Consider the following 16,671-nt stretch of genomic DNA (forward strand, 5'->3'; position numbering starts at 1 on the left):
TTTTTAACGTTAGAGCTGAGCGTTTGACCTACTACAGTCCATCCAGGCAATATTCCCTAGTTGAAATTTTTACCGTTAGAACACTATAGTGCATGGCATCCAAACAATCCCTAGTTGAAATTTTTACCGTTAAAGTGTTGATTTATTGCATTGCAACCAATTAAATAGTACCTAGTTGAAATTTTTACCTTTAAAGCGTTGACCTATCACAGTGCATCCAAACAATTCCTAGTTGAAATTTTTACCGTTAAGGCGCTTGACCTACTACAATGCATCCAAACAATCGCCAAATCAGGTCTAATCAGTATTTTCTTTTCATACAACATTTAGTATTTTCACTATGTATTTTCTTTAAAAGAAAAAGTTGTAAATACTCGTAAATTTTTCCTAGTTAGTGTACTTATAATATTCGGTGGTGTGCTTGTGACTAGATTATGTCTTTTTGTATGTCGCGCATGTCATATGATATTCTATTATTGTGAGACTAATTCTGATACTATCAGAACCAAATATGCCTGCAAAATTTGAATGTTACTCGAATTGTTTGCTTACTAATTGTTTGAATTTAGTCATATCCCTCTTTTAAATGCATATATTTAGTGAGACAAGAAGTTGTGATTCATTCTAAATGCAATGTTTATCCCTGCAAAATTAAAAACTCTAAGGTGGCCCAAGCCTACAATATCACAACAAAAATTCTTCCCCCCACTGTCCACACACATATACACATACATATACATTTACATATACATACACTCTCTCCCTCCTCTCCTCTCTCTATCTGTCTATCTCTTTCTCTCTCATTTGAGTTGTTTGTTATAGTCTAAAGCTGCAACAATAAATAAATAGAAAAGGTGATGAAATGTACATCCTTGGAATTTTTTAAGAATTTTTTTCTTCCAATTCAAAGCTTTGGGTTGAGGGAAAAAGCAAATCTTTACTATAAAAAGAAGGGCTGGAAACTCTTTTATATAATTGCCCTTCTTTATATGGTTATATATTTTATTAGAGTGGCGGCCCTTTTTGCTATAAATCTGTGGAGTTGAAGAAAAGAGTGTTTTTGTTGTTGTTGTTATTGTTGCAGGCTTACCGGCGATGCCAACGCCGGTGAGCACGGCCAGGCAATGTTTGACGGATGAGGCGGCGCGTGTGCTGGACGACGCCGTGGGAGTGGCGCGACGGCGGAGCCACGCGCAGACGACGTCGCTGCACGCGGTGTCGGCGTTGCTGGCGCTGCCGTCGTCGGCGCTCCGGGAGGCGTGTGGGCGGGCCCGGAGCTGCGCGTACTCGCCGCGGCTGCAGTTCCGGGCGCTGGAGCTCTCCGTCGGCGTGGCGCTCGATCGGTTGCCGACCGCGAAAGCCCTAGATGAGCCGCCGATTTCGAATTCGCTCATGGCCGCCGTGAAACGGTCGCAGGCGAATCAACGGCGACATCCCGATACTTTTCATCTCTATCAGCAGCTCCAGCACCAGGGCGCGGCTTCGTCGTCGATTTCTACGCTCAAAGTGGAGCTCAAGCACTTCGTGTTATCCATTCTCGATGACCCGATTGTGAGTCGGGTTTTCGGGGAAGCGGGTTTTCGGAGCTACGATATTAAGCTCGCGATTCTAAACCCTCCGACTCTCTCCCGTCTCTCTAGTCCTCGATATCCCCCTCTGTTCTTCTGTAATTTAACCGATTCCGAGTTCAATAGACGCCCCTTCAATTTCCCGTTTTCTCGGCTCCCGGGAAACGAAAATGTCGACGAAAACTCCCGAAGAATCGGAGAAATTCTCGCCAGGAAAACCTCCAAAAATCCATTGCTAATTGGGGCCTGTGCGAATGATGCCCTAAATAACTTCATTGACTGTGTTCAAAAGGGCAAAGATAGCGTCTTTCCGCAAGAAATCAACGGCCTGAGAGTAATCTCCATCGGAAAAGAGACCCTCGAGTTTTTCCGGCAACCGGAGAGCGAGAAAATCATTGGTTTAAAGATTAAGGAAGTAAGTGAAGCGGTGGAGAGCTCTAAAGGGTCCGGAATCGTGGTGAACTATGGCGAATTGAAGGTGTTTGTTGACGGGGAACCAGTGGAGGCGGTGAAGTTTGTGGTGTCAGAGCTGAGCAGATTGGTGGAAGTTCACCGTGGCAAGCTGTGGTTGGTCGGAGCTGCGGCGAGTGATGACGTGTACATGAAATTCTTGGCTCGGTTCCCTTCTGTTCAGAAAGACTGGGATTTGCATTTGCTGCCCATTACTTCAACCTCTCCACCTGGAGGACTTAATGCCAGATCCAGGTAAGCTTAGTTAGCTACCATATTTGTTTATTTATATATCTATCTTTCCAGATTTATCTTATATTATAATGCCCATGGAGTTTCAGGCTTTCAGTGCTTGCTTTTTATGTCTGAATAAGACAAAGCCTAAGCAGTTAGCAGTCTTATTTATAATGACTTTATAGATAGATCCTACCATTACTGCAAACAAAGAAAATTACTATCTTTGAAATGTTTTGAGTGTCTGGATGTTATTTGCCCCTCAAATGGTTAAAATTAGGCAGACTAGCGTTTTAGCTGCTTTGTGCTTTGTCATTGTCTCTATATGCTATCATGCATATTTTTGTTGTGAGTTTGGAATGGAAAAGTTGGTTCTAGAGTTCATAGTGTACTTGAAATTGTGAGTTTGATGAGATTAAAAGTGTGAATCGACTAGTGTTTTGCTAGTCCATGCTGTTCCTAATGTTTCAGGGAGATTGTGTTCTCGTGTCTATACTTTCCTGTTCTGATGTATTCTGTGTTGTGAACATCTGTGAAAGTGGCCGTTTTAGGCAATTGTGCTTACTGTGTCCTAGAAAGCTCGATGGTTTCTGTGGTGGATATTGTTGTTATAATTAGCATCCCTTGAATGAATCTAACAAACATATAATGTGTAAGTTTGCTTGTGCTAATTGATGGGTGTATGCTAATAAGATCAATGAGTGGATAAGTTAGTGCAACAATCAATTTCAATTAGTTATATCATTATGACTGATAGCTACTTATGGGAAAAGAACCTTTTGCAATTGCCTTGATGACCTTCGTATCCTACCGTTTATAAATGCATCGTACAGTTTCTTAGCTCTATTCTGCTGATGATATGACAAAGCAAAGTCATCTTTCTAATGTTACAGTGCTCTCTCTCTCTCTGCTATTCTTGTATATCTGCAGCCTTACCAAGAATTGCCTTGATCTTATGATGTAGCAGAAGTGGTTATTATTTTGTCATTGCTTTTCCTGTCTATGGATCTGAAATAATTTTTAAGTCCATATACATCTTAAGTTCTTGCTTCTAAACGATATATCTCACTGATGGTGCTAATGATATCCTTACAGCTTGATGGGTTCGTTTGTTCCGTTTGCTGGTTTCTTCCCAACGCCATCTGAGTTTGAGAATCTACAGAACAGCAGAAGTCAATCCCCTGCTCGTTGCAACCTCTGCAATGAGAAATATGAGCAAGAAGTTTCGACTCTTCTAAAAGGACTCACTACTTCAGTTGCAGATCAGCACCCTGCAAATGTTTCTCCTTGGTTACAAATGGCTGAAAGTGGACCGAGCAATAGATTGGCTGGGATAGAGGTGTGTCATTCAAAGTCAGAAGAAGCTAGTTTAGGGTTTTGCTCTCTATTTATAGTCTGTGAAAACATTTGTGTGAACATGTGATTTATCATTGCAGTGCAGGCCAAAGATGACAACGCTGTTTTCAATGTCAAAGTTGTGGGATTGCAGAAGAAGTGGAACGAGATCTGCCAGCGTGTTCATCATGCACAGTCGTTTCAACCCGATGTTTTGCATGCCAGGTTCCGCGTCTCCGGTGTTGATACCTTTCACTCCCCTCCCGCTCGGAGTGAAAGTAAAAGTAAAGATTTGGTTTTAGACGAAAGCAGGTTCAGTGATCAAAATCCCGGGACACCCTTGTCCCTGCAAAATCTCTCCCCGTCCAGTAAACAAATCTTATCATCCAAATCAGTGATCCGAGAAGATGGTAGCGATTTGCAAGTGGAACCACCCGCTAAGGATTTGAAGCTTCAGCAGCCAAAGGCGGGGAATATCTGGAACTCCGGTGCTTCTCATCTTCCCTTGGATTCCACTTCGTCCTCTTTGACTACTTCCGTTAGCACAGACCTAGGATTGGGAACCATATACGTATCCACCGAGAAAAAGCTTCCGGAACCAAGTTCCCAACATCATAAAGACCGCCTTCAGTATTTCTCGGGGTCAGTTTCCTCCGATAAAACTAGTGAGCATGCCTCAAACTACATTACTAAATCTTCTTGTAGCTTCATTCCTCGGGTAGGAGATGGGCTGGATATAAAGGACTTTAAGTACCTTCATAAATCTATTTCTGAAATTGTTTACTGGCAAGATGAAGCAATTTACGCCATTAGCCATACAGTATCCTGTTGCAGAAATGGCCTAGGAAGGGGTCATGGCCCTAACAAAGGAAATATCTGGCTCACCTTCGGGGGACCCGACAAAGTGGGGAAAAGGAAAGTTAGTAGAATGCTTGCCGAGAAAGTCTTTGGTAGCAAGGATAGCTTGCTGTTTGTGGATCTGAACTCTAACAACGAGGTCCACCCCGCAAACACTTTCTTTGACCATCACGACTTGAAAAGCCGTTATGTGAATTTTAGGGGGAAGACGGTTGTTGACTATATCGCTGATGAACTAAGCAAGAAGCGGCATTCTGTTGTGCTTCTTGAAAATATAGAGAAGGCCGACTTTCTTGTTCAGAACAGCTTGTCTCAGTCTGTGAAAACAGGTAAATTCCCAGATTTGCACGGGCGAGAAATCAGCATTAATAACATGATGTTTGTGATTACTTCAAATGTTCCAAAGGCTAAAAATGAGTGCCTTTCTGGTAAAGATTCTCCCCTGTTCTCAGAAGAAAGTGTATTAGCAGCCCGAGACTTGCAAATGCAGATCATCGTTGGATCACGCACCAGAGATGGCACCAGAATTGAGAATACAAACGTGTTCATTACCTCTCGGAACAGGACACTAACCCCGTTTTCTCTAAACAAGAGAAAACCGACTGACAGCAGCAACGCCAACAGGGGGGAGGCGTGTCAAAGTTCTAAAAGGGCGTGCACTGCATCAAAAGTTTGCCTCGATCTAAACCTCCCTGTGGTGGAAGAGATGGAAGAAGACGAGAACAACGACAGTGACAACTCCAACAGCGAGTCTGGCTCCTCCGAGGGCTCAAAAGCATGGTTGGATGATTTCAAGGAGCAAATGGATGGAAATGTGACCTTCAAGCCATTCGATTTCAACACACTCGCCAACAAACTCCTGAACCAAATCAACCACAAACTCCTGGAGACCGTCGGATCAAACACAACCCTAGAGATCGACCTCGACATAATGACACAGATTCTCGCAGCAGCATGGCTATCCGACAGAAAAGAAGGCGTCGAAGACTGGATCCAAGAGGTTCTGTGCCGGAGCCTCATCGAAGCTCAGAAGAGATTCCACCTCACAGCCACAACATCATCAGATAAAGCCTTAAAGTTAGTTCCATTTGAAGGCATTCCTGGAGAAGCTCATCATGCCTGTGGAATTCACCTTCCAGCCAGAATATGTGTAAACTGAGCCTTGTTTTTTTGCAGGTATATATATAAATGGGTTCTGAATGTTTAAGGATGTTTAGTAGGATTTGTCTGTTGAAGAATGCCTTTTTTGGGATGTATACCTGTAATTTTGGTTGGCCCTTCAGTTTACTGTTGTATCTATATTTAAATATTAGATCAGTTGTTATCAGTCCTAGTACCTGTTGTACAGACTACTACATTGTAGCAGTCAGTCTGCCATTCTGGGCTTTCTGGCCATCTCTCTCTCTCTCTCTCTCTCTAGAGTCTCCCCCAGAGATTATTCAATTTATTACTAACAAGATAATACAGGTAATATATAGGTGAGTTTGGTCCCCATTAAAATAAATGATATTTTTGTCAGTCTGTTTGGTTTGGGTTTGTCAGTCTTGATTGGGCCCTTTTCCTACTGTGCCATTGCCATACTTTTGCTACCTACAGGCTATACAAATTTCAAATTTCTGTCACTTTAGTTAATCTCTTTTGGTACGCATGGGTGAGCAAACAGTTAGTCGGTTACATAACTGATTGAAAAAAATTAAAAAATCGACTAGTATTTTTGGCGACCAAAACCGATCGAAGTAAATGATATGACCATAAATCTGGAATGAATACAAAGTCCGAGATACTAGCTCAAATGCAAAGATTATGACCCAAAGAACGGGCTAGGAATAATAATATTACTGATGAGAATTGAACCCAGGTGAATAGGTTGAGAGTGTAGACTAGAGATCGCTAAAGCATCCCTATTTATACTTTTATAGTATACCACTCTGCCATTACACCGTTCACGTACCCATGCTCATGAACCCACGTCGCCTACCATACCCACGCGCCATCACACTGCCCCCCCCCCCCTCACACCGCCGCATCGTACAGCCCTTCGCACCGCAGCACCCCCGAAACGAGGTGCTTAGGGTCGCGTCGGGGGCGCAAGGCACACCTTGACCGGTGACACCCCACCGTTGCATACTTGCATCGCACCACCCCAAAAATGGGGGTGCGAGACACGCACTAGCCGGCGGGGGCCAGCGCCCCGGCTGGTGTGACCCATTGGGCCAGCCCACCACTCTTCTCCCTGCACCCAACCCAAGTCCAACAGCAAGCCCACTAATCTCAGCCCATGACCTATATATATCCCCATTACATTTCATTTTGGTTTATGTTTTTTTTTTTTTCCTTAAGCAAACGGCATCATTATTACAGAGTAATTAATAGCAAACATATTTTTCAAAAAAAAAATAGCAAACATATATTTTCTTATTATTAGGCTTCCATCAACTCGCCCTCCAGACTTTTGAATATCTCTCTAGTAGGATTCATCATCTTGTACTTTCGAATATAGCAATTGTCACCTGGACAAGATTTATGTTCTATGTTCATTGTTCTCTTCAAAGAAAAAGTGACAAAAATAAATACCGAGGTTAAAGACTTGAGCCACTCGTAAACAAAAATATATCTGGGTCAAAATCCGACCTATATTGACCCAATAATCCACAGAAAATGACAATTTTGTGGGTTTCTTATCCTCAGCCCAATTCTGTTGACCATTCTTAAAAAGTTGTTAAACCATTAACTAAACTTTGTACTTTTAGTATTGGAATTGTGAGCTTCAAGAATATAAATTGTGTTTTTAAGTCAAAACACATAACAATTGTAGAAAGGAATTTGTGAATACAATATAGAATCATCAAATCGAATGCAGTATTTGAAATGAACTTGTAAATATAAAACAAGATAATTAATTACATATATATTAACATTGTGTGTTTATAATATACAAAATATTAATTTTTAAAAAGTAAATTATGAACATTTAAACCCCGAGTCCACAGAATAATTTGCGATTCTTAAAAGGTCCATGCATGACCCATCACTGCTGCACTTTTAAACTCTTCTACTTCTACACGTCTTTTCTATTATAATAATAATAATAATAATATTAATATTAATAATAATAAAACTATAAAAGAACAATTTCCACTCACTTGCCTACCCTTATGGTTATACCTGTATTAATTTTTTATCAGTTCCCTAACTGTAAGAGGCACTTTTAAATTTGTATTATACTCAAATTAATTTATATTTAACTGGGACGATTTAATTAATGGGCAAAATACTGGACTCAGATCAGTGTCTTTGTATTATGTATTATTATTAATTTATTATTAGTAATGCATACGAGGAAGCATATAAAATTTGGTTTTATTTGATTCTAAAAAGAGGGAGAAAAAAGGAAAGAGAAAGTGGGGGACAGAGTGGTTCTAGAGAAAGAAAGGCATTGGAGGTTGGAAAACTGGATACAGATGGAAAATGACTAATCACTCCTTATCTTCAACGTCGTCGCAGTGCGCATCTCTATCACGGACATCAATCATCCATCACGGATATGCTAATCTCACAGCCACCACACCACCCCCCATCTTTTTTTCTTTTTTTTTTCCTACTTTTTTTAATATTCACAAAAATAAATTAATAAATTTGTCATTAACCATGTCGATTTTATTGGGATTGGTCCAGTATAAGTTTTTATTCCGTGCGTAAATTCTCATGAGAATTATGTGTATAGTAAACGTCATATAATATATACTCAAATAAGAGGAAATGAGTATTCATTTATAGAAATGAGAATATGTATTTTCACATTGATTTCATCAATATTTAAAGACTAAATAATACTAAAGCAAATGGTTATTGATAAAGTTAATTGACACGGGATAGGTACGAATCAATGATTTTACATGAATAATAACGGTAAAATAATAAAATGAAATAAATGCAATAAGATTCTTTGTATTAGTGTATAAATATTACAAAGTGTTCTGTCGTATAATTGAACATGGTTCTGTAATGTTAATACAATGGTCATTTACTCATTTATACCAAAAAAAAAAAAATCGAATAAATACTTAAAATGCGATAGGTCGCGAGATTAAGTCAAAGCACACGTGGTAAACTGCGTGATTAAATCAAATCCTTCATTTCGAGCCAAGAGACTTGCTCTAGGGTGGGAATGGCTAGGGGCCCTAGGTCGGCTTTCGGAGGCCAATCCTTGTTCCTTCCCCGGGCCCCTTGTGTTATCTTTGGAATATCTCTTTGCTATCACCATGTCGCAAACCCTTCATGGGCCTTGAATTATCTTTTTAGTTTCGTGTTACAGAGTCAAAGATTTCATGTCTCTTTTCTTGGATCATTTTTGTCAGTTACAAGCATTTTATTTTGTACATTTAACATTTGTTGAGGTCCAAATCTTTTGACATGCCAGGAATGTCATTCGAAGATCATTTTAGTGTCATAAGTGAAACTCTAGAGGGATTACCACTCGAGTGAGAACACCAAACAAGTGCTTTACACCAGCTATTTGACTTATAACACGGTAAAGAACTTGATCGTTATTACTTTACTAAGATAAAAGACAATATATTATCACCTATCACGTAAATAAAAATTTAACACCAAACAATTAACGGTAACACATAGTAAAATATTGACACATTAGTTAGGAACAAAAGACGAAATATTGACACTTATTATTTGACTAGTATTTTGTATGCGCGATGCGCGAAAACTTATGCCCAATATTAAAATATTAATAAATAAAAATAATTAAAATAATTAAAAATAATTATATATACACAAATAATATGTATTTATACACACATATATGATTTATCATTAATAGAAATTTAATTAAAATATAATCAACCATTAAATAGAAATTAATAATTTAAATAAAATGACAATTAAATAATAGGAAAAAGATATGATAGATATAGGTGTAGGGTAATAATGATGGAGTTAAAACTAACGGTGTTATAACGGTGTAGGAGTAGTTTTGTATAACAAGAATGTAGCAGGGACAATTTTGTCTAATAACATTGAAGCGTACAACATTTAAAGTAAAATGTACACATTTATTAGCATCCAAAAAGAAGAACATAAATCAAGGATATAACCTTAATTGAGACTTATTATGTTTTTAGATATTTGATCAAAAACGTTTCATTGTCGTATAATTTTTCTCGTAAAAATTTTAACCTTTTGAGAAATAATAATAATGCCATTAATAAATACATGTTTGCAGAACGGTAGCAAGCTGGACGTTAAAGATACGTCCACGTCATTCTTCCTGGACCGCGAACAACACGGAAAGCGTGAGTGGGGAAACGAAAGAAAACCGGGGACGCGAATCTTAACCCAACGGTCCATTTCCTTACGCGTGGCGCTACAATACTTGAGGCGGTGAAAGATAATAAATGAAATGGGCCCTTAGTACATCCCCAAGCCCAGGCCCAGCTTCCAGCCCACCTCTTTTGAATTTGCATTTCATTTCTCATTTGCATTTCAATTTATATTTCATTTCTCCATTCACCCTATTTTAACACCTTATTAGCTTATTTTATTAGATTGCATAATCATCAAATTAGGAAAATTATATTGTCAATATATTTTACATGTTTATTTAAATTAATTAATTTTACACTCATAAGAGGGTTTGAATAGTAGGCTCCTAAATTATTAAAAATTATTCAAATTTTGTCAGAAAATTAGACAGTTTTGCAGGACATATGTTCGTGAATTACAAAAAACTAATCATTTTTTTGTCAAGAATCGAGTCAGGTTTACAAGACGTATACTTGTGGATTGCGAGAAATTACACATATCTTCGTTAGGAATTCAACTGGTTTTGAAAGACATGGTTGTCAATTACAAGAAAGTACTCATCTTTTGTCAAGAATCCAACTGATTTTGCAGGATATATGCTCTTGAATTACGAGAAATTAGTTATCTTTCACCAAGAATTCAGCTGATTTTGCACGACGTATACTTGTAAATTATGAAAAAGTACTTATCTTTCGTTAGGAATTCAGTTGATTTTGCACGACATATGCTCGTGGATTGCAAGAAATTATTTATCTTCCGCCAGAAATCTAGTTGATTTTGTAGGATGTATATTATTTGGCTACGAAAAATTATTAATCTTTTATCAAGAATTCAGCAAGTTTTGCATGATGATTATGTGGGGTGTTAGATCGAGAAAAAGATGTACTCATGGTATTAGTTATATTATAGATACATATAAATGATATTAAACTACCCTACAAATGCTTGAATATATTTATAATTAATTTATTATAATTAAATAGATTTATTATTAAATTTGAAAATGAGAAAAAAAGGCAATGAAGCTTATTGGTAGGGTTATTGTAAATGGTAGACTCAACTTTTTGACTAAGGAAAATACTTATCTTTATATTTTCTTTGCATATTTATGGATTGAAATTTTCAACATTTTATGTTGTCATTGTCTCTCTCTCTCTTTCTCTCTCTCAACCTTTCCCTTTCATGGATGTGTAGTTTAAGAGAGAGGGAGGGAAATTGCGTAGCGTTCATAGCGAGCCAGTTTCTTGAATTTGGAGTTTAGCGCACCCTTTTTTTCTCTGCGGGAGACCCGGGTTTTTTGTACCCTCTCTCTTTACAATTCTCTTCTTTCCGCTCTGCTCAAGCTGAGGTATGCCTTTTCCCATACTCTATTTGCTCATTTATACTGTGTTTGAAACATGCTTGGATATGATCCTCAGTTCTTTTCGCTTTTGGTTGTGATCCTGTAAATGTTAACTTTAAGGATTCTAGACTTTTTCTTGCTAAAAAGATGATTTTTTGAGCACCGTTCATTTCCTTTTTACAGTGATTATTGGATTGTGTTGTAAATTTAAACCTTGGGTGTTGTGTTTTTGGTGTGAACATGTAAAGAACATATGGGTTTTAGGATGTTGGAAAGTTTTTAAGAATTGGGTTGTGTTATTTGGTGCTTTTTTAATGTTCTTATTGGTGTTTGTTATGTATTAAAGACTGCATATTGAATTGTTGTTCTTTGATGTGTTTAGAGAGGATAATATGTGCAGTGGGTCTAGGAGAAAAGAGGGTGTTGATGATTTAGGTATGGAAGGGGAGGCTCAAAAGCAAGAGGGCTTTATGTCTGGTTTTTCAGTTTTGCTTGAGTTCTCTGCTGCTGATGATCTTGATGGATTTAGAAAGGCTGTTGAAGAAGAGGGTTGTGATATGAATGAGTTAGGGTTGTGGTATGGGAGGAGAATTGGGTCGAAAAAGATGGGGAACGAGGAGAGGACGCCCCTTTTGATTGCTTCGTATTTTGGTAGCAAACGGGTGCTAAGCTATATTCTCGAGAAGGGTTGCGTCGATGTTAACCGAGCTTGTGGCTCTGATGGGGCTACGGCGCTTCACTGTGCCGTTGATGGTGGCTCTGCTGCGATGCCCGAGGTTGTCAAGCTCTTGCTTGATGCTTCTGCTGATGCGGGTTTGGTGGATGCTAATGGAAAGCGGGCTGCTGACCTGATTGCCCCCGGTGTGTTTGGTCATAGAAGGAAGATAGTGGAACACCTTCTTAAAGGCAAGAGTGATGTTGAAGAAACCGGTGGGTTGATTGATTGGGATACTTTTGAACAGATAGAAGAACAAAAGGTGCTGAATTCAACTGTCTCGAAAGATGGAAACGAGAAGAAAGAGTATCCTATTGATCCCTCCCTTCCCGACATAAAGAACGGGATTTACGGGACTGATGAGTTCAGAATGTACACTTTTAAGGTGAAGCCGTGCTCGAGGGCTTATTCTCATGATTGGACCGAGTGCCCTTTTGTTCATCCAGGTGAGAACGCGAGAAGGCGTGACCCGAGGAAGTTCCACTATACTTGCGTTCCTTGTCCTGATTTTCGCAAGGGGACGTGCCAGCGGGGAGATTCTTGTGAATATGCTCATGGAATCTTCGAGTGCTGGCTGCACCCTGCACAATACCGTACACGTATGTGCAAGGACGAGTCGAGCTGCAACAGAAGGGTGTGTTTCTTTGCCCACAGACCCGAAGAGCTTCGTCCTTTGTATGCTTCAACCGGTTCTGCAGTGCCTTCTCCTAGATCATACTCTCTCGGGGCTTCACCTCTGGATATTGCATCGGTTAGCCCACTTGCCCTCGGTTCTCCGTCTATGATGATAGCCCCAACCTCAACACCGCCTCTGACTCCTTCCGGGCCTTCCTCTCCTAGGGCTCGTTCATTGTGGTCTAATAATCAGCTTAACCTTGCAACACCGACCTTGCAGCTGCCCGGTAGCAGGTTGAAAACTTCACTTCACGCCCGGGATTCCGATTTAGATTCTGGACTACTTGGACTGGATCGCAGGCAAGAGCAACTAATGGATGAAATTTCTGTTCTTTCTTCGCCATCCAGCCAGAGAAAAAGTTTCTCAACTGCAGCAACTTTTACTGCTCCATCCGGTGATCTAAACGGGGAAATGAGTAGGCATCCCGGGTTAAAACCCGCAAACTTTGATGATATTTTCGAGACGCTGGATCCCAATATTCTGGCTAAGTTACAAGGACTATCACTGGATGCTGAAACGACCCATTTGCAATCTCCAAAGGGAATGCATTTAAGGCAGAATTTCCTCTCGAGCTATCCATCCCATCACTCTTCAAGCCCCGTTAGAACACCATCGTTCCAGAGAGATCCCTCGACAGCAGCTCTGAATGCACGCTCTGCAGCATTTGCGAAACGAAGCCAGAGCTTCATTGACCGCAGTGCCCCATGCCACCACCACCACGGTATGATCTCTTCACCAATGTCCCCCGCAACCACAATGCCTTCAACCCTCTCCGGGTGGGGCTCCCCCGATGGCAAATTGGATTGGGGTATGCAAAAGGACGAGCTCAGCAAGTTGAGAAAATCCGCTTCTTTTGGCATCCGAAGCAGTGGCACCACTTACACCACAACTGGAACTCCATTCCCAACGCCCGCTGATGAGCCCGACGTTTCATGGGTTCAGTCTCTCGTGAGGGACACCCCCGCTGTAAGTTCCCGCCAATTCAACTCAGACGATCCTCAGTATTGTCAAGGAAGTCCAGAGATGCATCCCGCCTGGGGAGACCAGCAGATATACCTGGAACAAGAACAGATCATGGCATAAATGAGATTATATTAACTCTGCATTTTTTTTGGGTGTAATCCTTAACAATTTCTTTTTACCATTTTTTGAATTTTTTTTTTTTGCTTAGATTCACAGCTTAGTTGGTGAATGAATACATCAAAGAAAGGATCTGAATAATCAATCTGGGCCTGGTGAAACCTTCCTGCTCATCTTTTCAAGATTCTTACATATATTTCTTCAAAGCTGCTTATGTTGTAATACCTTATATCATACTTGTAGACATCTTTGAATAATAATTGTATGAGATGTTGGATTTTGACTATCAAATTTCATTCTTTACCATTTATTTTTGTTGTTTTTCACCTCACCCATTCTTTATTTTCTGTTTCTGTGCTATCTAACTTTCCTAAATACTAATGGGAATATTAGCATTTTATTTTCTAGAACATGAATCATTATCTCTTTTCTTTGCCTAGAAATGATAAATGTGAAGAAAAATATGGAAATAATGATAATGTATTAGTATCTTGTCTTGTTTACAGAACAGTATGAGACTTGTGAGTGTTTGTTTTTGCTGACATTTTTGCCGGCTTTGCCTTCCATTCTGGCAACTGTACGAGGAAAAGTTGTTGGCATTATCCAACAAAACATTTTCTTTAGTCTTTTTATAATGTATTATTATATGTACTATTGTTCGAGTTGACTCAGTCCATGTTTGGCTGCTGTTTGTAGACCATTCAATTCCTTTGTATTATCCTTTTGCACTTTAATTAATCTTTCCCAGTCATCAAAAGCCGGCCAAGGAGCCTCGAAAGGGAAAGCGAAGTCAAATAAGTAGAGTATGATTATTTTATTGTATCAACAAATTGTGTGTTATGAGCACTATTGCAATAATCTTCCGTTTAGACTGAGGCCCCTAGGCGTCCGCCTAAGTGACGGGCCGTCTAGTGCCTAACTCGTCGATTGGGTCGTGTTGACAGTCGACTCGGTTGAGTTAACTCCGCCCAACTCGGTAGAATTAGCCGAGTTAACTCGGGCGAGTCGACCTTATTAATTTTTTTATTATATTATATATATTTAAATTTATTTATTTATTTATATAAATAAGAGAAGTAAGAGATATATATAATATATGACATGCACCCACATACATGCATTATTTTTTTATTTTTATAGATCATCACTTAGGTATCGCTTAGACGCTGCCTAGACCGCTTAGGCGCTAGTCAGACAACCATAGTTATGAGTAATAAAGGATCACAAGGAAATAAAAGTTCAAGTTGTTCATAATTAATTGATTCAAATTAAGAAGGTTAATAAGGAACTCAGTAAGTTGATCTTGAAACACTGTAGTTACCCAGCCAACTAACTGTTCAACCAACTCAGTTAGAGTTCAACTTTCGTCAACTCTCAATCAATTGTACAAGATCTTCCTTGCGTACAAAAAAGGAGGGGATACAGGATCAACACAAATTATACAAGTAAAACTCTGTTTGGCAAAGATTTACAGATGAAAAAGAATGCAAGAAAAGTAAGAAACAAAGAACTTTGAATTGCAAGAAGTTATTATTTTCATCTGCAGAGAAAAAGTGCAGTAATGATTCATTGCAATGGTGTAATAATGAAGAAGAAGAAGGAGGGAAACATGAACTTGTAAAAAGATTTCCTGCAACAAGATGAAGGATTTTATTAGGAGCAAGGCGGTACAACAATTCAAGATGCAAGAACCGAGCTCGAGCAGCAGCAAATCGCGGTGCGTTTCTGCAGGCATGAACCGAGGGCGCCTTTTGGGTCGTTTCTATATCCGACTGATATCACGACCGAACACGAAAGTCGTCAACCAGTTAATAGCGACGTAGAATCTGTTCCTCCAGCTGACCACACGAGTCAGGTAAGCCGAGCGCCAAATAAACCAGCTCGTGAATCCTGCCATCGATACGCCTTTCGCCTCCTGCGTGAAGTGCAGTATAAGTAATAAGCATAACCCACCAGATAAAACGAGAAGAAAGAGGATGTACGAATATGTATAGTTGAGGTTAACCTTGCTCTGCCTAAGGTCGACGAGCGCCTTATACCGGCCTATAGTTGCCATGCTGCCCAAGTGCCTATAAACAAATGGATCCCCGAGGTCCAAATCCTTGGCAGCCTTCGCTTTCCCCCCGCCAGCTTTGCCAAGTTGGTTCACTAGCATCGCCAGATACTTTCCTTGACGTTCTGCAACCTAATCGAGCATTCAACACGCAAGTACGTTAAAAGAACAAGTTCACATTGTCCAACAATGTTCGTGTTAAGTTTAACGATAACAAGAAGCAATAGCAATGACAGAAAGTAAATAAGACAAGATTTATGTGGTCCTACGTCCACAGGAACGAAGCTGTTCTTTTATTAAGATGCAATCAACAGATTTATAGGTTCTCTAAACATGTACATGTACTAAAATACCCCTGTATTGTACCGCGGGGCTGCTTTCCCCGCACCCCAACCCACTCCACTCCGCTCCATTTCGTACATATGAGACATACACAATAGTTCAAGTCACTCTAAAAAGCATCATACCATTTGCCTGAATGAAGTAGGAGGAAAAGATTTATAAACACAATGCATTCATGTAAAACCGTAAAAATTCCATTTTAAACACCATTTCACCAGAATCCCAGCCTCGGTGATGCATAGGAAGTAGCTTGAAAGGTCACTCATGGATCTCGGGGGAAAATAACCGATGCATTATACACATAAAATTTCACCTGAGCCAAGGCTGGAAGTACTGGCTTGCCTGTACTTTCGAGGAAGCCACAACAGTCCCCGATTGCAAATACATCCTGCACGCTAGGGACACGCAGCCATTCATCAACTCCGATCCTGTAAATCCGTTGACCAGAGTCAAAACCCTTCCATAAAGTAAATTCAAATCAACATCTTTTGCAGTAATCCAAACGAGCTTGTCACATCACAGTACGGATCCTCAGTTCCTACAAATTTGAGGCGAAAGAACAATTGGCAATGCCCCAAACACTCATTGCATATGAATGAAAAGGGGATATATTATCAGTCTTGCATCTGTGCAGGGCCTCTATGACTCTACATCACATCATTTACACCCCGTCCCGACCCCCCCCCCCCCCCCCCCCCC

The 16,671-nt window shown here is 39.9% G+C and overlaps 3 protein-coding genes across 3 annotated transcripts in view; 2 read left to right on the top strand and 1 right to left on the bottom strand.

Annotated features, from left to right (window-relative positions):
• Positions 1 to 753: 753 nt before the first annotated feature.
• LOC116004198 (protein SMAX1-LIKE 6-like) lies at positions 754 to 5,945 on the top strand. The gene is made up of 3 exons (XM_031244152.1): positions 754 to 2,273; positions 3,348 to 3,591; positions 3,694 to 5,945. Exons 1-3 carry the CDS (start codon positions 1,096 to 1,098, stop codon positions 5,602 to 5,604), a joined length of 3,333 nt encoding a protein of 1,110 aa, XP_031100012.1. The 5' UTR covers positions 754 to 1,095; the 3' UTR covers positions 5,605 to 5,945.
• Positions 5,946 to 10,944: 4,999 nt separating this feature from the next.
• Positions 10,945 to 13,887, top strand: LOC116004503 (zinc finger CCCH domain-containing protein 66-like). The gene is made up of 2 exons (XM_031244580.1): positions 10,945 to 11,112; positions 11,489 to 13,887. Exon 2 carries the CDS (start codon positions 11,499 to 11,501, stop codon positions 13,578 to 13,580), a length of 2,082 nt encoding a protein of 693 aa, XP_031100440.1. The 5' UTR covers positions 10,945 to 11,112; positions 11,489 to 11,498; the 3' UTR covers positions 13,581 to 13,887.
• A 1,007-nt stretch (positions 13,888 to 14,894) lies between these two features.
• The window catches only part of LOC116004766 (internal alternative NAD(P)H-ubiquinone oxidoreductase A1, mitochondrial-like), an 8,558-nt gene continuing 6,781 nt past the window's right edge, over positions 14,895 to 16,671 (bottom strand). The window contains exons 6-8 of the mRNA XM_031244929.1: positions 16,286 to 16,400; positions 15,583 to 15,762; positions 14,895 to 15,492 (exon numbers count right to left, since the gene is read on the bottom strand). Of these exons, the coding sequence (XP_031100789.1) occupies positions 15,340 to 15,492; positions 15,583 to 15,762; positions 16,286 to 16,400 (448 nt within the window). The 3' untranslated portion in view covers positions 14,895 to 15,339. The remainder of the gene's footprint in view (positions 15,493 to 15,582; positions 15,763 to 16,285; positions 16,401 to 16,671) is intronic.

The sequence above is a fragment of the Ipomoea triloba genome, chromosome 14, assembly GCF_003576645.1.
Source record: "Ipomoea triloba cultivar NCNSP0323 chromosome 14, ASM357664v1".
In the NCBI taxonomy this organism is placed as follows: domain Eukaryota; kingdom Viridiplantae; phylum Streptophyta; class Magnoliopsida; order Solanales; family Convolvulaceae; genus Ipomoea; species Ipomoea triloba.

What these genes read in the sequence shown, in the direction of transcription:
- LOC116004503 (XM_031244580.1), top strand. Translation starts at nt 11,499, where the DNA reads ATGTGCAGTGGGTCTAGGAGAAAAGAGGGTGTTGATGATTTAGGTATG.
- LOC116004198 (XM_031244152.1), top strand. Translation starts at nt 1,096, where the DNA reads ATGCCAACGCCGGTGAGCACGGCCAGGCAATGTTTGACGGATGAGGCG. An exon ending in GGACTTAATGCCAGATCCAG is followed by an intron (nt 2,274 to 3,347) that starts GTAAGCTTAGTT and finishes ATATCCTTACAG; the next exon opens with CTTGATGGGTTCGTTTGTTC. An exon ending in ATAGATTGGCTGGGATAGAG is followed by an intron (nt 3,592 to 3,693) that starts GTGTGTCATTCA and finishes ATTGCAGTGCAG; the next exon opens with GCCAAAGATGACAACGCTGT.